Source organism: Cucurbita moschata, unplaced genomic scaffold (assembly GCF_002738365.1).
Source record: "Cucurbita moschata cultivar Rifu unplaced genomic scaffold, Cmos_1.0 Cmo_Scf00010, whole genome shotgun sequence".
Lineage (NCBI taxonomy): Eukaryota > Viridiplantae > Streptophyta > Magnoliopsida > Cucurbitales > Cucurbitaceae > Cucurbita > Cucurbita moschata.
The window spans coordinates 5,689,631-5,710,345 of record NW_019268526.1 but is presented as its reverse complement, the minus strand read 5'-3'; the positions used below and the strand labels follow the sequence as shown (position 1 = coordinate 5,710,345).

Here is a 20,715-nt window from a genome sequence, read left to right as displayed (position 1 = left end):
GGGGGGGGGGGGGGGGGGGGGGGGGTTGTTTGAAGGTATTGTAGTGGTGATACGCTTAAGATGGCTGTATTATGTTGATCCCATTTGATAACTATACTGATTGCATTAAAAAAAATTATTCACAAAATTTTAGGCAAAGCATCAAGCTACTTTTTGTTTTTGAAATATTGGCAAGAATTCAAAGCATATAATTGGAGCAATTGAATCTTAATTCTTTTTTTGATCAATTTCTGATGCTTGGTTCAAAAGACACTCTACTTTTTGATGTCCATGCCGAAAACACCTGCACCATCATAAAATAGGAGCTACGGTGGACTAAAGGACTGTCAATTTTGGCAGCTAGGACTCTAGTACTCTCAAGTTTGGAGGCTATGTTTCAAATACTATCTCAGATATATAAAGTTCATAAATTAGTAATAACTGTATGTCCAACATCTTCCTGCATAGAAAATAGCTTTATTAACTCCTATGGGACGTGGTTTGCTGGCTTCAGAAGTTCACTTTCCTTTTTTGAATTTCAGGGAGCTTTTACTCGACTTCTATACTAGTTCAGGAAAAAGGAAGCCTGACCAGATTATTATATTCAGGCAAGTATTTCTCTTAATACTATTGTATATATAGTAATAGCATGGTTGCGTTTTCAATGGGATCCTCTGGGATCCTCGAGTCAGTGGTATTGCATGGTTTTTCAACATTGCTTTAACTCGGCTTTTAAAGTTTGAGACATCAGACTGTTATTTTGTTTTCAATGCCTCGTTCTATATTTTGCATGCTTTTGAAGTTGCTTTTATACTTGTTTTTGAGTAGGGATGGTGTCAGTGAATCTCAATTCAATCAAGTTCTAAATGTTGAACTAGATCAGATCATACAGGTTCTACGAGCAGCTTGATTAAATAATTCTTAATATCTTTCATGATCCTCAATTTGAAGTTCTAGATATTCTTAATTATTTAAAATATTATAGGCTTGCAAGTTCCTTGATGAAAATTGGTCCCCGAAGTTTGTGGTGATCGTTGCACAGAAAAATCATCACACCAAGTTCTTTCAGTCTGGATCTCCTGACAACGTTCCTCCAGGTATTCCTATTGACCTTTTATTGTGTGTTGTGCGGTCGGTCTTCCTCTGAATAATATTCATTTGCACTTTCGTGTAGGAACTATTATTGACAACAAAATTTGTCATCCAAGAAACAACGATTTCTATCTCTGTGCGCATGCTGGAATGATTGTGAGTTCTGTGTTTGGGATTTTGTCTCAAACGTGTCCTACTGATAGCTGTTTTTTTCATTTTTTATTTTTAAATTTTGGTTGCTAATTTCATCTCTCTTTATACTCTCCAAGGGTACTACAAGGCCAACTCACTATCACGTTCTGTTAGATGAAATTGGTTTTTCTGCAGATGACCTGCAAGAACTTGTGCATTCTCTATCCTATGTGTAAGTATTATTTAATGGAAATGAATGTCACATTCTTCTTCATACACGGGTTCATAATATGTGGTCTTTGTCATCTCGTGTATTTTTATTGTACAGATACCAAAGAAGTACTACTGCTATTTCTGTAGGTAAGACAGTTTGAGTTCATCTACTATTTAACAAATGTTTAAGATGTCCTTGAACGTACCAAATTGTTGCATATGAAACTAAGTTGGTTGTGGCTTTAATATTGTGTTCTCATATCATTGGTGCAGTTGCTCCAGTTTGCTATGCACACTTGGCGGCCACCCAGATTGGGCAGTTTATCAAGTTTGAAGAAGCATCGGAGACGACCTCAAGTGATGGTGGTTTGACAAGTGCTGGGGCAGTTCCTGTTCCCCAACTCCCCAGGTTGCAGGAGAAAGTCTGCAACTCAATGTTCTTTTGTTAAAAGTGGTGGGTAGTAAATTAGTGTCTAATTTTGTTGCACAGGAGATGGAGGTGGTAGGCTCCCCATCCATTTATTTAGTAGAAGTCTCTGAGTGTTGTGATTTGACCTGTGTTTGGACAAAAAAAAAAAGAACTTGGAACTCTTTAGATTTTGGGCTCTGCTGGCCTGCCTGCCTTTGTTAAGTATATAAAGGCCAGCAAGGAGAGGGAGGGGGCTCTTTTGGTTTTATTATGTAGCAGCATAATCGTATAGTGGTCACCTTGCTGCATGAACTCTGAATTGCCTCCCTTGGCAGACATGACTATCACATTTTGTTTTATTTCTAGTTTGATCTACCCTACATTTGGTGCTCGAAAGGTTAAATGTTCTTCCCTGTTTTGGTTGGCGCTGCAATGGAGGTCCTCAAATCATGGCTACATTTTTCTGAGTCCCAAGGTCCAAAGGTTCATGGTATATTATTTAATTTTCATTAATTATTCTTTTTGGACAATTTTTTATTCATTAATGAGCTATATTGACTCCTAGAAAATAAGAACAGAAGGATAAAAGAAAAAAAAAATCTAAAATAATAAGTTTAATTAGTAAAGTTCACAAGTATTAGATTAAAAAGTTTTATTTTGTCATTTAATATTGAAAGGCCATTTTCTTGATAGGAGATAAGAATTACCAAATTAACTACATAAAACATTTTCAATCTATTTCTCTGCTCCATTTTCCTACTCGTCCTCTCCGGCACTGCTTCCGGCGTCTCTTACCAATTCTCCAACCTGTCTCTCTACGGCACTCCGATATCGCCATATCCATCAAGGGAATAAAACCGAACACCTCAATCTCTCCCAAATTCAACGCCACTGTTCGAACCGAAAATTCTAACAAAAAGATCGGAATCTACTACGAGAGAAACAGCAGCGTCGCCGTCTATTTCTTGGATGTGATGTTGTGCGAAGGCTCATTACCGGCGTTGTACCAGCCGGCAAGGAACGTGACGGTTATGGCAGCAAAGCTCAAAGGATCTGGCATTAGATTATGGAGCAGTGCGGCAGCCGGCAAGGAACGTGACGGTTATGGCAGCAAAGCTCAAAGGATCTGGCATTAGATTATGGAGCAGTGCGGCGAAAGCATTGAAGGTGGATCTAAGAGCTCCAATGAAGCTGAAGGTGTACTCAGTAAGGAGATTAGGGCAAAAGTAACGAAGGTAACGGTGAAGACAAAAGTGATGGAGGAGTTGCGTGAAACTGTGTTACAAACACTATCCATCCAGGTTGGTTTTCATTTCCTTTATTTCTCATTTTCAACATTCGATTCTTCCTGTTTACTTCCCGCTTTTTTTTCCTTTTCTTTTTTTCTTCTTAATTTGCTTTCTTAGTTTTCTTTGTTTTATGTTTTTTTTATCGTTTCAAAAAACAAAACCAAGTTTTGAATAAGTAATTTTTTAAAACATTTTTTTATTTTTTATAGTTCAGCTAAAAATATTAAATGTTTACTCCAATACAGTTAACAAGTGTGGCCTACTAATTTCAAATTAATATATTTTCATTCAAGTTAAGCAATTGTAAAGAAAAGAAAGGATCTTGAGAGATTAATTGAAAATTTCTAATTTATAATAAATGATTTAAAATTTAAACTTATCCAGAGCTTAGGAACAAAATTAAACACACATATTTTGACAATAAAAATGAAGAAAATATTGCAACGCAACCTCCTTTTTTTGTTCAACAATTACTAGACGGGAGATCAAACTAGTTATAAGATAATAATTGGTACTTTATCTATTGAGCCGCTTGAATTGTATGGACCGACAATGCAACGCTAATCTATACAGTGAAGATATTGACTAACAATGCAACACTAATCTATAAAATACTAAATTTCTTCGATAACAATAATTTAAGATTTAGAAACTAGAAACTTTTTATCAATATAAAATAGATATTTTAGAAATTTTTTATCAATATAAAATAGATTTGTAAAAATAGATCTATAGAATACAATAAATTTCTTCAATAACACTAATTTAACACTACAATAGGTATGTATCCTACATTGCTTGTTCAACAAATTCTAAAATAAATAAAGTAATATAATAAGAACGAATGGTGCTATAAGCTTTTCATATGAATGAACCTGTGAAGGATGTGTCCTTATGTTTATGGAGGAATAAAACTATACAATGCTTAATGTAACTCTGCAAATTCACTCATTTTGACGTGTAATGTAAAACACTCGTAGTTACACCTTCCAACATCATTCTTTATCTTTCTATTTATATGCATGTGTGCTGATTGCATACCAGCTCCTCCCTTATTTTCTGCTACAGTTTCAGTAATAAAAGAATAGCCTTTTTTATTATGTTTTCCATATACAAATCCTGTGACCTTCTCCTCCTGACTCGCTTCTAAAACCTTTGCATTCTTCGTTCATACTTGGACTCCTGATTACTTTTCTAGTCTCTGGGATTTCCACTGTTCGTAACTACTCTTGAAATCTTGGATGGTCTTCCCAAGTTCTGCATACATTTTCACAGAAGCCTCTGCAAAGTTATTCAAGTTTTCAAAAAACTTAACCAACCTCGACCTGAAATGATCAAAACCAGAGATCAACCTCTCTGATGCTTCGTCTTGTAACAAATTATTGCCCAATGACTCGCTGTCATTGTCTCCCTTAAAGGAGGTTAAGATTGAAAGATTTTTCGCAACCTTCCCCTTCCCCTTCCCCTTCCCCAAGTTTTTCTCTTGGCGTGGCAAAAATCGGGTGGTTTCAGCTGCCAAGTCCTTCATCGAATCTATGACCTCCTTCATAGGTAAATCGTCAATCTTCTCCAACCAGACACTACATGTAACGTATATAGGGGGCGGTCCATAAGTTCTGATGGATGGGGATTGTGTTCTTCTTTTTCCCTTTGATTTTTGAGGTAGAGACACACATGTGCGAAGCCACCCATCTATCAATTGCAGATACAACTTCTGCGCTGCAATCCACTTCATGAAACTTGATGATAGAGATGCGAGTTCGGTTTCAAGATAGATGGTATTGTGCCTCCTTGTTTCAGACTGCATTGAGATTCCCATGTTGCCATGGTAGGACGCTGCTTTGATGACTTGTAGTTGACGCTTGTGGCAAACAAACATCACTTCCCACATCCGACTTAACCTATCATAGTCCAAACACAAAGTGCAAAGTGGTGAATCCTCAAAACTATGACCTAAAGATAAATACTACGCCAACATATCAAGATAACTTACTTATCTCCAAATGTAAAGATATAATATCTACATGTTGCAAACAAAGAATGTGCATATTCTAAAATGAACTTGTGCCAAACCAACCAAGCATGATGGTAGCAAAAAAGAAAACTCACGCTTCAATCAACTCCTCAAGTTGCGGTTGGAGCTCTTTGTCCCGTAATTCTTCAATCTTCTTTGATATAGAATCTATTCTATGAACTCCCACTCCGATTCTGGAATGTAGATCCTTGATAACAGCTCGTGTTTTATCAACTTTTGGTAGACCCACTTCCTTTGATTCTAAATGCCGTAGCACTTGACACTTCAGGTCGTACTCTTTCCTGACCATCTCACTAGCCTGCAATTAACAAAACAGAACCTATGTTAAAGAACTTACCTCCACATGACAAGTCATTTCTGAAATCTAAAGATGCACAAAATAGTGGAAATGGTTAAAAGGATAATCAATGATACAGGTTAAAAGTTCCGCAGTACCTTGACTTCATCATAGAGCTTCTTTTCCCATGCATACAGCCTATCCAAGGTTGAAGCATGACTACCTGAGTTCATGCAGAAGTTCTCAAATAAGCTGCTAGAGTGGTCCTCAACATCCTCTTTTGAGTTTCCACCCAAAGGATTTCTTGATGAAGAGGAGTGTGATGATGCCGTCCTATGCCAAGTTAAGTACTTCGTTGCAGTTTGAACCGGCTCTAAGATAACACAAAGAACGACAACTGATTAATGAAGATATCATAGTGGAGAGTTACACGAAAACAGGTTGGATATCGACTACAATTATCATCCAGTCACAGCTTATTAATATAGAAATGTGGGCTCATAAAATATCTCAACAGGGTTACATATGCATCTCAATGAAGTTCGTGGGAACAAGACCAGCATGTTTGAAAATTAGTTGTATGTCCCAAGTTGATTCAACATATACAAGTCAATGGCACAGAAGAACATTGAAAAACAACGCTGCTTTCATTGCATCACATATTCATATGCTCATTCAAGAAAACTACTTAAGCCAAAAGGACTGCTCGTTGTTCTTGTCAACCCATCATGTTTAGCAACAAGCATAGTAAGAACCAATAAACATAACTCAGCACTAAATCAACATAACGTTCCTGTCACCGATAATGCTCTAAATAACAATGATGAAAAATGAGAAAATGACGATGCACAATTGTCCTTGTTCAATTAAAGGTGGGAAAAGAAAAAATAAAAAATAAAAAATAAAAAAGGTCCTATTGACAAGGCATTTCAATTCTCACTTAAAGCTGCAAATGTCTTGGTTTCATTTTGTTTAGGTTTTAAGGATTAGTTAGTAGGATCATTTACTTTTGGTACTTATTTGTAACCTAAACCTTCACCTATAACTGAACCTATATATAAATATAAAGGTAGAGCTCCCCGTTTGTACCCAAAATTTCAGAGGTAATAAAAGTAGCCCCTTTTTGGCTTAGCTCTCCATCACCTTGAGTGACAGACAAACATACATACATACACACACACACACACACATATATATTATGTGTATGTAATGTATGTAGATAACATGAGATACACATACACATATATATGTATGTGTATCGTGTGTGTGTGTCTTTTTTTCCTTTTAAGAAACCACATTTTCAGTGAGAGAAATGAAAAAAAAAAAAAATACATATATACAAGGGTACACGAAGAAAAGCCTGTACAAAAAGGAGTTGAACTCCAACCCAAATGAGGCATAAACCTATTTTCAATGAGGCATAAACCTAACCACCACCCAAACCTCCTCACCTGTTTTCTTAATCTCTCCAAAGATCCTATTATTCCTCTCAAACCAAATGCCCCACAAAATTGCAAAGAAAGAAACAAGAATGCAACCCTAATTACATTTTGGATGAGTGAGATGCAGGAGTAGGTTCCATAACAAATGGAAAAATATCAAATATAAACACAAGGCTCTAAGGAAATTCTACAAAAAACCTGAAAATGCCACAAAACTTGCAGCTTAAATCATAAAACAAAAGATGTTTTCTAGATAAACAAATACGAAATTAATATAGCTATGGTTAAAGTGGATCGACCAAGAGGTATTTGACAGAGAAACAAAGGCGGGAACAGAAGAGGAAGATTTCTCTATCCATCTTCAGCTTTAGCGAGGTAAAAGGCTATTTGGTGCCAAGCTCAAAAGTGTCATTTCCTTACATAGTAGTTGCGTGGGTAAAACCTACATTACATGTAATATTCCTCGGATAATTACCAAATAGTTGGTTGATCTTTCGTCTTCTTTCAGTGCCATCCCATCTAATTAGGAACTGGAGAATTTGTATTATAATATGTTGACATTTTTCTTGGTTTCTGAGTTTGGGTAGCTTACTGTCAGCATGTCTGTTCTGCTCCTTGGACCTCCCAATAACTGTTAGGTGGCTTGTACTCTAGCCCTCCTTGGTTTTTCCATCCGTTGTCAGGGTTTTGAACTTTGTCATTTGGTATAGTGTTTAATACAGAGAATTGAGCATTAATCATCCTAACTGGAATACTGGATAGCCTATGTTTGGTGAGTACAATCAACTTATCTACAGCAAAAGAGTCTCACACCCCCAAAACATTTCATATTAATGTACTAAACCAAGGAAAGGAAGTAGAGTACTTCCATTAATCCTAACTTACTTCATACTTAAACAGGTAACTTCTAGCATAGTTAGGATGGATGTCATTCAAGTTTAGTTACAGACTGTTATAGACATTTGACATAATATTTAGAAGTCATCAACATTGGGTATTCAGGCATTTCAACAAATAAACACTGACAAGTTACGTCACCTCATGAGCTTAACTAATAAAGAGAGTTTGGACCTCCCAAACCAACCAAAGAACTAGATACTTGATAAACGGACTTAATTCACAATGTATGAAGATCAAACCAACAAAGGTGCTTATACCTTCCCGAAGAACACTTGGGTCATCTCCACATGAAAAGCAGGACTTCAACAATGTCGATGATAATGATTGGTCTGCACCGGAGGAAAACCAATCCAGTTAAAATATTTCAACAGGATATTCACGAGAAAATCCTTTAAGACATCTAGATCCTTTAAAAAAATTACAATTTAAAAAATCAGCTGCCTAGCTGATCAGTACACAATTGCTCCAAATAATTTAACTGCAGCTTTGAAATAATGAAAGAACCATACCAAATCATGAAGCAACATCACCGCATTAGGCTCAAGGTAAATCCCAATACCTTTCTTGTTTGGGTACATCACATTATCAATTAAGACATTACAACCAAATATAAGAACTTCACCTTAAGCTAAAAGCATTGAGTGTAATGCGAGTGCACACAAAGGGAGAGGGAGAGGGAAAGAGTAAGAAATTACTTTCTTTTCCAGGAAATATTGGACGTATGTGCAACTTATTTGCTTCAAGCATTCTTGGAACTTCTTTACCAGATTCAGAAGCTTTTATAAAGAGAATTTCAATTTCTTTCATACTTGAAAAGAAGTCCTTGGGAACAGCTGTATTCTCAATCCTATCTTCTTTTGCAGTTGCTTTGCCAGAAACAGATGTAAACGGAACTACTGAAGACGTGGTTCTTAAAGGTGACAAACCAGGAGAGTGGTTCTTCCCCTGATTCACTAACTCAGGCTCTGAAGCTACAGTTTTCACAGTATGCATAGTAGGAGAGGTATTTGCTGCTCCATCATTGTGTACCCTGTTAAAATTTTCAAAACTGCGCACCAGAGTTTCTGAAGCAGGTTCATCAAACTCATCCTCCGAGTTTTGAGATTCCTCCTCTCCATGTAAGGAACCCTTCTCTTCTCCATCTCCATTTTCAAAATTTCCATCCGCTTCCTTAAAGTATTTTAAGCCACCAGCATCCTCAAATTCAAACTCTCCATTATTCACACCACTCCCATCTCGAAAAGAAAATTCATGATTATCTGAAGAAAAAAAGTAATCCCAAGCTCCTTCCTGAGGTGCAAAAGAGCCTTCAAAAGATAGTGCTTGAGGTCTTTCAAAGGTTTGACATGTGGCACTTGGTGGAATGTCTGATGAAGTTATAGTTCCAATTACGGGTGAGGGCAATTTTTCTTCAACCTTGTGAGAAATACTACCCCTGAATTGCATATGATTTGCCTGAAACTGACTTGATGTAGGAGGAGAAGGTGACGGAGAAAGATTGCTGACAGTATCCACACGTTGTGAGAAGGATGGAGAGGAAAATGAGAGTTGGGATACTGATTTCTCAGTAAAGGCAAGGGGCTTAGGAGTTCCATTAGTGGAATGGTATAAGGGTGATTCTACTGTACCTTCAGGTTGTACGAATATCTTGAGAGCAGTCCCAGTACATCTTAATGACTGAATGTATTCAGCATGGGCTGTCGCAAGTGTGCATCTTCCATGAAGGGCTTGCTTAACAAGCTTTTTCCTTTCACGACATAGTCGCAGGGCCTTATCTTCCTCTACTTTAGAACTCGAGGCTCCCATATCTGAAGACCTTACTGCTGGATACCCCTCTTAGAACAGAACTTGGATAGTATACTCACCCTGAAAATTAACATCAAGCATAATATGGTAAGAAACCATGAAGCAGCAAATAAAATCTAACTGCACAAAGATGCTATGTTCTTTCCTTAAAATCATTTTCTTGAGATGTCCAACTGATATTAGCAACCAAATTCTCAAACTTCGCACTCACCCCCATTAAATCAACAGATCAAGAAAATGTAAAATAAAAAAGTTTTTTTTTCTAAGAAATTAGAACATTCCAAATCTAAATTCAATTACACTCCTCAGTCTCCCCTGAAATTTCTAATATTGATATTTGACAAGTTCTGATTTTAAAACAAGGTGTTTATAAATGAATCAAGGAGGCTCTCTTAGCTGACAAAATACTTTCACTAATGTCAGCTGATTCGAAGTTATGAAAGAAATGGACATGCCAAAAGGAAGCGTGAGCAGGTAACATTTTGTAATGGGGATAAGCGTACAAAAGAACTAACATCCCGAGAAAACACTGGAAAATAGAATGTACAATGTACAAATCATGGGTTAAGATGAGAGTTCTGGACTGAAAATTTTAGGCGACATAAACCGCATTATTGGACAACAGCGATTTTTTAACCAGCAAGGGAGAGAAACAGAACAACTGAATTGGGAGGGGCAAACATGAGGATCTGAAAAGATGTATTTAAATCGATAGATATGATGATGTTCTGTGGAGGTGGCAAATGAGAGAACCAACGATGGAAAAGAAATTAGAGGAGAGCTTCCTTCTTAAAGCATTTACCATTCACCCCTTCCATAAAGTAAGAAATCAAGCTAAATAACTAGTAGAGTTGAGAAAACAGTGCAAAACATACTCGCCGCCCTCAACTAAAATGTTACGAAAGCTGCTCTAACATCCAGAACATGGACAGCAAGCAGTTCGAGGGAGAATCAAATAGAATCCAGGAGAATTCGGACAGAAAGTCGCATAGAAAAGCATAATGAGCAAAGAAAGAATTGAACAGAAAAGGAGAGCCACTAGCGAACTGAAGATATGAGACCTAAAAGGGTGAAAATCAAGGGAAGAGATGACTGTCCATGAAGATTCAGGAGAGAGCCACCAGAACTAAAAATATACTTTTTCCCTCAGCACAATGGATTTAACTCCGTATGTAAGAACATTGAATCCAGTCAATGAAAATCCAGAGGAGCAAATAAAATCTACAGAAAAGCATACCAAACTCAAAGACTGGGAATATTGGGCACCCAACCAATTTGCAAGTTCAAATAGAAAGGAAACGCAAACCAGGCAAATAGATAAAACGAACTTCAAATGATGCGAAAGCTCACTCACTGGTATCGAAAAGCATGACACAGAATCAAGAACCGATCCAAAAATCTAAAACGAACTCCAAATGATGCGAAACAAAAGAAAAAAAGGAGCATAAAAGACAGAAAATAGAAGAATTAGCAGTAGGGAGCATACCCGAGGACACGAAAGCCATGAACGGGAGCAAAGAAAAGCTGGGACTTTGGAGAAGACCCACATGGTAGAATCATCCCATTCAGAGAGAGAAGCGATAGACAAGTAGAAGAAATAGAATTGCCTTTCAAAAAATGGGGTTTCTAGTTTTTACAGAGAGAGAGAGAGAGAGAGAGAGAGAGAGAGAGAGAGAGAGAGAGGTTAGACGCATAAACGGCAAGGAGGACAGAGGAATGAAGAATGTGAAGAAACCACGACTTGCGTCCATGCAAAAAGGTAGGAATATTTTCTGGAAGACCCTCGCATTTTGTTTTAATTTTATCACTGACCTACTTTTTATAATTAATTTAATGACGCGACCCATCTGAACTTGTCTGTTTTCGAAATTTGTCGATCGAAAGATAAAATGGTAAGCTTTTCTATATATTGAAAAGAAAAAAGAAGACGATAATAATACGACATGTCGGTGAGTTTTGATTTTATTGTTTTTAGTTAAATTATAATAAGAGAAGTGATATTAAATAACAAAATGGTAATGCCTTTTCGATGAAGAAAGAGGAATAAAATAATGGAAGGTGAAAGTGAGAATACAATATTCGCTGAATGGGGACTTCGGGTTGGATTCTGTTCAAAGAGAAAGGAAAAAGGTTTAGAACAGAGGCTTTACAAATGACAGCAAAGCACGGAATCTCAAAGCTAAGGCCATTATGTGCCCTTGGGATTTAAGATAGCGAAGCATCCTCTCACATGCTACGTCCTTTTCTGGACCCATCCCTTCACTTTGAGGGTCCCAAATACCTTACATTTTAATTTTTGTCCTTTTAAGTCATCTTGAAAACGTACATTATTCAAGAAATGAGGTAACTATATAAATAAAAGGGAGGGACAAAATGAACACTTTTTAAAAATAAAGTACTTGAAAACAGATACACTAATTTTCCTCTAAATTCCTAGCAGTTTTAGCTTCAACTGACACATATTGCGAATCAGCTTCAGAATAACAAATGCAATCCTGATAGCATCAGCATTATATAAAAAGACAAACAGGCAGCCATGTTCTTGTTTTCCTTCTCTTACACTTTCCCACCATCTAAAGCTTCATTACCAATTATGACTTCTTTAAGCATAATGATTTCCTTTCATGTCACTGTTATTTTGACTTGTCCACAGGGATGTAATTTGATTTCACCATTTAGACATCTTAGTTTAGAAGCATCTGATTGTAATTACGCACAATATCTTCTATTCTATTTGATGACAACTTCGATGGATATATTTTTTTTACCATAATTTATTTCAAGGACCCCACATCATTCTTAAATACTAATGTGATACTACTGTTATGGCAAGTAATGAACGGAGGTAATATGAAAATTTGTCTACAAGTTTCGTTTCTTCTAGGTATGGAGGTCAAGAACGGAGAACTACTGCTAGTGCTACAGTCCATGAGAGGTAAGAAGAACTTTTACTTCTGGCTTACACTGTGTAATGCACTTTACATTCCAGATGTGTGTATAAGAAGAATTTAGGTGCCAATTTTGACACGGGACATCAAAAAGAAACTTAGAGTAGGGTCCATGAAACTAGATTAAAATAACAGCACCTCATTCCAAGCACCTACTGCCACTCATCCTTCTTACACTAGAAACTCCATTCTCAGAATCCAAATGTAAGAAGGATGGCACTCATATAAAGTCATCCCAAGGAGTTATTTCCACCAAGAAGCATGACAAACGTGAAGAATGTTGTGGTCCACAGTAGGCTTATATCACTTGGTGACAGAAACTAGTGTTGCTTACAAGGCAAAAGAGCAGAGAAGGCAAGTTCAGTCAAATATGGAGCCGACTTTGACAAGAATGGACTCACAACAATGGTGGCATCACACTTCAGTAGAACGGGCAATTCTAAAAGGTAGTATTGATCAAAGACAAACCTGATTTTTGAACTGCAGATGAAGAGGCGCAATGTTGGTTGGGTATTCCACCTGGATATTGTGCAATTGCTTCTCAACCTGAGATACCAATTCCTTTTGTTGTTAACGAATACTACAGCGACAACAAAACAAAAGTAAATAATTCAACAAAAAGCCACCAAACCCTTATGCGGTTAACAGAACCCTCAAATTTCTAAAGCACCTCTGCCCTCATTGCTCTCTCACAATTCTAAGAGAGACTTCCCAAATCCCTAAACTGATGAACCACTCTGTCAGTTGAGCGCGGGAAATAATGAGCTAAGAGTTTGATAAATTACATCCATATTTAATTTTCCTTTTTTTTTTTTTTTTGGTTAAAATATTTGTTTCAAGTTTTAATTTTACAGTACTCTAAAATCCTAATTTATATCCCAAATTTAAAAGAATTTATATGAATATTTTTTAAACTAGTTTTAAATTTTAATAAAGTTATAAGGGTAATACCTTAATTTTTTTAAAGAATAAGGGAACTCTTGATAGAACACTTAAATAATACTAATAATAATAATAATAAAACCCTCCCTCTTCGCATTTTATTTTTCTCCGATATCTCCTTTTTCTGATATTTGCTGCAGCCGCTCTGACTTCTTTCTTGTTTCCCATCTCCCTCCTTGCCGCCATTTTCTTTTCTCCGCTTCTATCCCCTTCTGCTGCAACCTCACGCCGCCACTCTGAGGCTTCCAAACAGAGGGTGAATCTTTGGTGCCAAGGCTGTCACAGGGCTCCACTCTCCTCACTCATACGTATGCTTTGAAATCTGGTGCGTACGGAACTGCTCAATCCCGTCTTTAATCTGCAGCTCTCCGGCGGCTCCCTTCACTCCTAACCCCAATTCCCAATTCAGGTCATACCCACTTTCTTTTCTTCATAAATTTTGGTTTCAACTTCCTCGCTCTACATTTTAAGCTGGAAATATTTGCGTTATCGCTTCTTTTCTACGCTTAATGTCACATTCGGATGGCTGATTATTTGATCCGGAAATAGGGTTTTCAGGGAAAGGAGAGTACGCGTCCAAGGGAAGACTATGGCTGTAACAGCCCCAGGGCAGCTCAACGTTAACGAGCCCCCTTCGTGGGGATCTAGAAGTGTCGATTGCTTTGAAAAACTGGAGCAGATTGGTGAAGGCACTTATGGGTCTGCTATTTGTGCCTATACCCTTCTCCGCCTTATTTTGCTAATCCGCTGTGTTAGTTGTCATTTGTTTGGATTTGAAAATCTTTCTTCGCGGTTAATTTCAATAATCGTTTCTTTATTTTTATTTTCTTTTTTCTTTTTTATTTATTTACTGATATATTCATCTATGCTTTTCGTGGATGGGAATTTATCGGTAGTTCATGTGTACCAGAATTCGAGTTATGAAATGAAAACAACGGAACTCAAGCTTGTAACTTTTTTCTTTTGTGTATCTCATGTCAAATTGTCTGCTTCCCACGCGTGGGTATACTTTTGAATTGCATTTTCATTGAATTAATGCTTCTGGTCGAAGAAGATGAGAAGAATGCCTGTTGGGAAAGATGTTGACAGATTTGAACTGATACTTTAATATCTTTCTGTCTACACATTCTGGTGTCTCCATTAACCTATATTTCTTATATTGAAAATCATAAAATGTTAAGACAGACGGGTAGATAGATAATGGGCCTTCTTAATAAAAGTTTTTTTTTTTCCATCAATCAACCGATATCACGTGGACTTAAGGGTAACGATGCTCCTTCTAGCTCCCCAACTACATTCTCGTCCATATTACTTTCGACATAGCTCATGTTATAGGCATGCAAAAATTTCCTCTAAGGGTGGGTTCCTCACTTTGATATGATTTGTATGCATGCTTCAGACTACAGTATTGGTAATATGAAAACTTCCCCTCACATTTATTTGAATATTTTAATTACTTTTCTGCTCAAATTTGACGTTCGTTTATTTCTAGTTGATAGTTAAATGTCAATTTAGTTGCTCATAATGTATGGAGTAATTTGTGCTACCATGCTTTTGTGCTTGCAGTCAAGTTTACATGGCCAGAGAATTAAAAACAGGTGAAATTGTTGCGCTGAAAAAAATACGGATGGATAATGAGAGGGAGGGGGTATGCTTCCTATTCACTTTATCATTTTACCATCTCATATTTGTTTGTAAGCATTGTTGTTAACCTTGCCCTTTTACAAGAATACTTAAGTTGCTAGTGCTGGTTATTGTAGACTTAAAATTCTAAAAATTTGTGTGATCACTCTGTTTAAGCTGAAGCCATACGATGCCTGTTACGACATAATTGTACCTGCCATGGAAATATTCTGTTAGTGTTAAACTTGTATTTAAGCTTGAAGCTTGTTCAGTTATGTAACGTTCAGTTCATTTGTCCGTGTAGTTCCCTATTACTGCCATTCGAGAAATCAAAATTCTGAAGAAACTCCATCATGAAAATGTAATCAAGTTGAAAGAAATTGTGACATCTCCAGGTATCATTTAACATGTCACCTGCTTTGTTATGACTTACACTACATGATTTGTGGGGTTTTTTGCCTCATTTTGTACAATTTTATAAGTTTTGGTGTGTTTTTCCAGGTCCTGAGAAGGATGAACAAGGGAAGCCAGGCATGTTCTCTATCTTCATTTGCAGCATTAGGCTTCAATACCATACAACTGTCATTTTCATTTTAGTAGAATTTAGTTGCATCAGTGCAACCTTTCCCTTTTAAATTGTAGCATAAAATGCATGGGATGAGTTCATCTTATTCTATAGCTTATCTGGATCTGCAGATGGTAACAAGTACAAAGGTGGTATCTACATGGTTTTCGAGTACATGGATCATGATTTGACAGGTCTTGCTGATCGTCCGGGGATGAGATTTTCAGTTCCCCAAATCAAGGTACTAACCAAAAAGATGCATGTCCTTTTTTGTGATCAATAGCTATTTTGGCATATGTGAATCATGGTGGGTGTGTTTTTTTGGACAGTGTTACATGAGGCAGCTTCTCACCGGGCTTCACTATTGTCATGTAAATCAAGTACTGCATAGAGATATAAAAGGTAACTTAAAAGTCACTATTTATTGATTTCCCTTCTTTCTTATTCTTTTTTTGCTGTCTAGCTAATTGATTTCATGTTTTTGCTGCAGGCTCAAATCTGCTTATTGACAATGAAGGAAATTTGAAGCTTGCAGATTTTGGGCTTGCCCGATCATTTTCTAACGATCACAATGCAAATCTAACAAATCGTGTCATTACCTTATGGTACAGGTAGATAGCTCTGCTGATCATGAAAAGTTCGAATTTAACTTGCAGAAACTTGTTCTTGTCATATCATCTACATTTCTCTGTATTTTTCATATGCACATAACTCTTCTTTCAATTATTAGAATTGTGGCCTTGAACTGAAAGGTTGTTGGTTGCACATACTTTTGATTATCATTAATTTACAGACCTCCTGAATTGCTGCTTGGGTCGACCAAATATGGTCCAGCTGTAGATATGTGGTCTGTTGGTTGTATATTTGCAGAGCTTCTGCATGGGAAGCCAATATTCCCTGGGAAGGATGAGGTAGGGGCTTTTCTATGCAATTTGTATGCTTAAAGAAAAGAGAGGAGACTCAATACTGTCGTAATATGCTTTATTTATTTATTTTATTTTATTTATTTATTATTATTTTTTTTTATGGTTTAAGTAAATGAATAACTGTATTATATTCACACCAAGTTCAAACGGTCATATTGTACTAATCTCTTGGCGCGAACTGTCCAATTTCATTCTGTTCGGGCAAAAGTAAATTTCAGTTGACTAGATTTGCGATCTATTTTAGTTTGTTCTTTAAATTCTGATACATTTGTTGTCCTATGTTTTCATTATTATATGTGGTGTCCACATCATATGCATGAGTTGTAACTTCGTAATAAATTTGTCATTTCCTCATGATGGTACTCCTGAATGTTGGACTCCAACTGATAAACAAGATAAGAAGCATTTTTCCACCCTGCACGACTCAAATTCAATCACTTACGTGAACAATATTTTTTAAGCTACTTGTGGATCTGAGTATAACTTAATGAATAAGATACTTTTTACCACTCTAAAAGGCCAATAGTTTAAACCTTACTCCACAATTGCTGAACTAATGAAATAATTATGAGGTCATTTTTACTGGTGCAGTAACCTTCAAGTAACTGTTAATCAAATTGCAGATACCTATAAATTATCAAATATAATTAATTACTTGGGGCCTTCTATTTTTTATTGTAGTCAAAAGTAGTTTGTTTCTTAATTTTATGTCTGTCTGTTATGTGTGGCATATTAAATGTATGTTTTTGGAATCACCTGACTCTCGAGGTTATAAATGGTTTGAAACCTTTTATGGTCATAAGTTTATGATGTAGTGTAATTACCAATGCAGTTTTCTTGGAACAGAGTAAATTTGGTTATTGTCTGCCGAATTTTTTTGTGAAACGACTTTATTTAAGGTCTTTGCCACTTCTCAAAATAGGATTTATGCATTTTGAATGACAATATATGCTTCTTGCTAGTTCTCAATCATTCTTCGTCTCCCCCAAACTTTCTGTCAAATTTGAACCTTGTTTACCTACAAGTTTCACTTGAATATCGTGTATGTTTATTTTTATGTATATTCACATCTGCATTAGATTTATGTATGATGTATTCTTTATATATATATATATATTGTAGTGCCTCTTTGAAAAGGGCCCTCACTCTTTTTTGCACCTCGAGCTTTAAAAGTTAAAAAGCCTTGAATTGTCGAGTTCTATGAGTTTGTTAAAACAGGCGTCCTTAAGCCTTTTTGTTAATTATTGTAGCCGGAGCAATTAAATAAGATCTTTGAGCTATGTGGTGCTCCAGATGAAGTCAATTGGCCCGGGGTTTCTAAAATCCCTTGGTACAACAATTTTAAGCCCACAAGACCAATGAAGAGACGTATTAGAGAAGTTTTCAGGCAGTAAGTTCAGCTGGTGCCTTACTTTTTTAGTGCATTGTAATTCATATCATCAACCTATATTCTCATTTATGCCTTTGATAATTTTGTTGTTTGTAGCTTTGATCGTCATGCTTTAGAACTGTTAGAGAAGATGATTACTCTCGATCCTTCTCAGGTATCACTTTGGTCTATCCTTTTTTTTTTTTCCATCTTTTTTTGTCTAGATATTGACCACTTCCAGCTCAATATAATTTTGGGGCAAATCATGAATCCCAAACATGCTCATGCTCTTACAATTTAGCATGATGTCTTGCACCGTCCACGATGGTTGCATGCATGGGTGGAACTAATGCTTGCACCGGGCTATTAGGCCCCTTGGTTAAGAGAAAAAATTACTAAAAAGAAGTTTAGTTTTATTGCGGTGCTGATCTCTGAGAAAGAAACGGTGGTATGTATGTTAATAATCCCGTAACCCGTGGGTAGGAATATGCATTTTTAGACTGAATGCAAAATAAGACATAGAAACGTGAGTGATTAGGATCTTTCATAGGGATGTAAATATATATTTGGGGTAGGGGATCCAGAGACTGCAAAATGCTCTACTCAATATACTATACCCCTCGTATCTATTATTAGTTGATCCAGGTTCTGGATTTCTTTATCTGCATTCGACTCTTATACCTTTTCTCACAATAAATATAGAGGATATCTGCCAAGGATGCCCTGGATGCGGAGTACTTTTGGACGGATCCATTACCCTGTGACCCCAAGAGGTAAGTGTGTATGACGCCTCATCATTTCCATTTGATCTTCAATGTATATCTAAATGTTTTCTTCATATCCAGTTTGCCAAAGTATGAATCATCACACGAGTTCCAGACAAAGAAGAAGCGGCAACAGCAACGACAACATGAAGAAAATGCAAAGCGACAGAAGTTGCAACACCCACAGCATGCACGCCTTCCACCTATTCAGCAGTCTGGGCAAGCACATGCACACATGCGACCGGTACCCAACCAACCAATTCATGGGTCTCAACCACCAGTTGCTGCAGGACCTAGCCATCATTTTGGAAAGCCTCGTGGACCCCCAGGTCCTGGTAGGTATCCTGGTGGAAATCCCCCTTCTGGATACAACCATTCAAGTCGTGGTGGTCAAGGTGGTTATGGTAACAATCAATATGCTCAAGGACGAGGCGCTGCACCCTATGGGTCCGGTAACATGTCAGGTGCTGGTCCTCGAGGTGGAGCTGGAGGTGGCAGTAGTTATGGCATGGGAGCTCCAAATTACCCACAGAATGGTCCATATCCTGGTAGTTCTGGCACTGGCCGTGGCTCCAATGTGATGGGTGGAAACCGGAACCAACAATACGGGTGGCAACAGTAACGATATGATTGCAACTGCATTTTGTGTCTTCAGAATTACGTAATTTGATCAAACATGCTCAAGTTTTTTTCCATCCTCTATACTCTTCATATAATTAGTCATACAAATGGTTAGAGAAAAGCCTTGGGTGCTTGTGAGCTCGAATGGCTGTTTCATAAAATTAATGTATGCGAGCGGATCAGCTTTTTCTTTGATTTTTCCTTGCGATATTTGATTGCAAATGAGATGTGAAATTAATTTAGTACTGTGCTAACAGGTAGTACAAGCAAATAGTTTGCAAAATATTGCTTGTTCCTAAACTCTCCAGAAATGAGATGTCCAATGTTTTGGCAGCTTGTTATAGGAGGCGATCAGGAGGAAGCATTGAGGAACCGTAGAAGGTAAAATGTGCGAAGTTTCAGCTGCAAATTTCCTCAAAACTTTCCTTCCCGTCTAATGAACTGTTCTGTATATCTCAAACTCCAACCCCATATGTTTTTGGAAGTGTCCATCTAAGTCATGATGAGATCAGAAGTTGGGTTCAGAACAGCTGAGCATTAAGAAAGTCGTTTGGTGTTTGAAATAGTAATGTAATGGAAGACAATCGACCAAACACACCACACCACACCACAGTTGAGGCCTAAGGAAACAGCAGTCATCAGCCCAACTTACTGATGCCACCTCTTGGTTTCTATCAACTCCAACTCCTCCACTAAACTCACATGAATGAAAGAGACCACACATTTCCCTCCCCCACAACGAACACTCTCCAAACAACAATGGATTTCACACATTCTCTGAAATACCCATATCCGCTTTCTATCGCTATCTCCTGAATTATGGGAATTGTTTCCACTTCAAAAATGAAAGAAACCAGTGGCAATGAAATCCAAAACTGGGAAAAAATACCAAAATTGATTCGATTGGATTGGGTCGGGTCGATAGGTCTAATTGGACCGATTGTCTCCTGCCTTGCATTACCCAATTGACGCACTTCTTCATACGTTCGTTTAGGTTGATTTAGGCTTCTATAACTCTTGATTTCATCTGCAAAGTTGTAGATTTTCGGAAGTGTAAAACATTTGCATATTTCACTTTAACACAATGTTAAATTTTAAATATGTATGACACACACAAAGGTTATATAAGTTTTTTTTTTTTTTTTTTCTTTTAAATGTCACATTAAAGATAAAAATACAACTGGCATAGGCAGTTAGATAAAATATGGTATTTCCTTAAGAAGGTATATATGTGTAATGTAACTATATAAGTCGTTGAAGTGTCGAAATTCAAAATAGGAAACCTAAAAATGCATGTTGAATGAATGAGATGATACAAAAAAGTTGTCGAAAATTTATCCAAAAAAAAAAAAAAAAAAAAAAAAAAAAAAAAAAAAAAAAAAA

General features: G+C 36.9%; 4 protein-coding genes across 7 annotated transcripts in view; 3 read left to right on the top strand and 1 right to left on the bottom strand.

Moving 5' to 3' along the window:
• The window catches only part of LOC111448493 (protein argonaute 4-like), an 8,360-nt gene extending 6,170 nt beyond the window's left edge, over positions 1-2,190 (top strand). For all 3 annotated transcript variants that reach the window (XM_023088142.1, XM_023088143.1, XM_023088141.1), the window contains exons 17-23: positions 522-587; positions 808-871; positions 965-1,076; positions 1,154-1,227; positions 1,341-1,435; positions 1,532-1,563; positions 1,690-2,190. In XM_023088142.1, coding sequence (XP_022943910.1) covers positions 522-587; positions 808-871; positions 965-1,076; positions 1,154-1,227; positions 1,341-1,435; positions 1,532-1,563; positions 1,690-1,865 — 619 coding nt within the window. In that variant the 3' untranslated portion in view covers positions 1,866-2,190. The remainder of the gene's footprint in view (positions 1-521; positions 588-807; positions 872-964; positions 1,077-1,153; positions 1,228-1,340; positions 1,436-1,531; positions 1,564-1,689) is intronic.
• Positions 2,191-2,257: 67 nt separating this feature from the next.
• LOC111448668 (NDR1/HIN1-like protein 13) lies at positions 2,258-3,264 on the top strand. The gene is made up of 3 exons (XM_023088351.1): positions 2,258-2,315; positions 2,519-2,899; positions 2,937-3,264. Exons 1-3 carry the CDS (start codon positions 2,258-2,260, stop codon positions 3,053-3,055), a joined length of 558 nt encoding a protein of 185 aa, XP_022944119.1. The 3' UTR covers positions 3,056-3,264.
• A 682-nt stretch (positions 3,265-3,946) lies between these two features.
• Positions 3,947-11,351, bottom strand: LOC111448123 (nitrate regulatory gene2 protein-like). The gene is made up of 6 exons (XM_023087555.1): positions 11,061-11,351; positions 8,464-9,634; positions 8,026-8,097; positions 5,585-5,799; positions 5,224-5,447; positions 3,947-5,015 (listed from the first exon to the last, which is right to left on the bottom strand). Exons 2-6 carry the CDS (start codon positions 9,572-9,574, stop codon positions 4,301-4,303), a joined length of 2,337 nt encoding a protein of 778 aa, XP_022943323.1. The 5' UTR covers positions 9,575-9,634; positions 11,061-11,351; the 3' UTR covers positions 3,947-4,300.
• Positions 11,352-13,547: 2,196 nt separating this feature from the next.
• On the top strand, positions 13,548-19,574 carry LOC111448124 (cyclin-dependent kinase C-2-like). 2 transcript variants are annotated; one of them, XM_023087557.1, is made up of 13 exons: positions 13,548-13,873; positions 14,023-14,163; positions 15,031-15,112; positions 15,392-15,482; positions 15,589-15,618; positions 15,784-15,893; positions 15,982-16,054; positions 16,143-16,263; positions 16,446-16,563; positions 17,829-17,968; positions 18,065-18,122; positions 18,650-18,720; positions 18,793-19,574. In XM_023087557.1, exons 2-13 carry the CDS (start codon positions 14,054-14,056, stop codon positions 19,331-19,333), a joined length of 1,545 nt encoding a protein of 514 aa, XP_022943325.1. In that variant the 5' UTR covers positions 13,548-13,873; positions 14,023-14,053; the 3' UTR covers positions 19,334-19,574. The 2 variants fall into 2 exon arrangements, with proteins under 2 accessions (XP_022943325.1, XP_022943324.1); XM_023087556.1 differs by having other exon boundaries at positions 14,014-14,163.
• The last annotated feature ends 1,141 nt before the right edge of the window (positions 19,575-20,715 follow it).

Excerpts from the sequence above, each read along its gene's own strand:
- LOC111448668 (XM_023088351.1), top strand. The coding sequence starts at position 2,258 with ATGGAGGTCCTCAAATCATGGCTACATTTTTCTGAGTCCCAAGGTCCA. Across the intron at positions 2,316-2,518 it reads CCAAGGTCCAAAGGTTCATG|GAGATAAGAATTACCAAATT; the intron begins GTATATTATTTA and ends TTTTCTTGATAG. Across the intron at positions 2,900-2,936 it reads TGGCATTAGATTATGGAGCA|CAAAGCTCAAAGGATCTGGC; the intron begins GTGCGGCAGCCG and ends CGGTTATGGCAG.
- LOC111448123 (XM_023087555.1), bottom strand. The coding sequence starts at position 9,574 with ATGGGAGCCTCGAGTTCTAAAGTAGAGGAAGATAAGGCCCTGCGACTA. Across the intron at positions 5,800-8,025 it reads CCCAAGTGTTCTTCGGGAAG|AGCCGGTTCAAACTGCAACG; the intron begins GTATAAGCACCT and ends GTGTTATCTTAG. Across the intron at positions 5,448-5,584 it reads AGCTCTATGATGAAGTCAAG|GCTAGTGAGATGGTCAGGAA; the intron begins GTACTGCGGAAC and ends TGTTAATTGCAG.
- LOC111448124 (XM_023087557.1), top strand. The coding sequence starts at position 14,054 with ATGGCTGTAACAGCCCCAGGGCAGCTCAACGTTAACGAGCCCCCTTCG. Across the intron at positions 15,113-15,391 it reads TGGATAATGAGAGGGAGGGG|TTCCCTATTACTGCCATTCG; the intron begins GTATGCTTCCTA and ends TTGTCCGTGTAG. Across the intron at positions 16,055-16,142 it reads ACTGCATAGAGATATAAAAG|GCTCAAATCTGCTTATTGAC; the intron begins GTAACTTAAAAG and ends TTTTTGCTGCAG.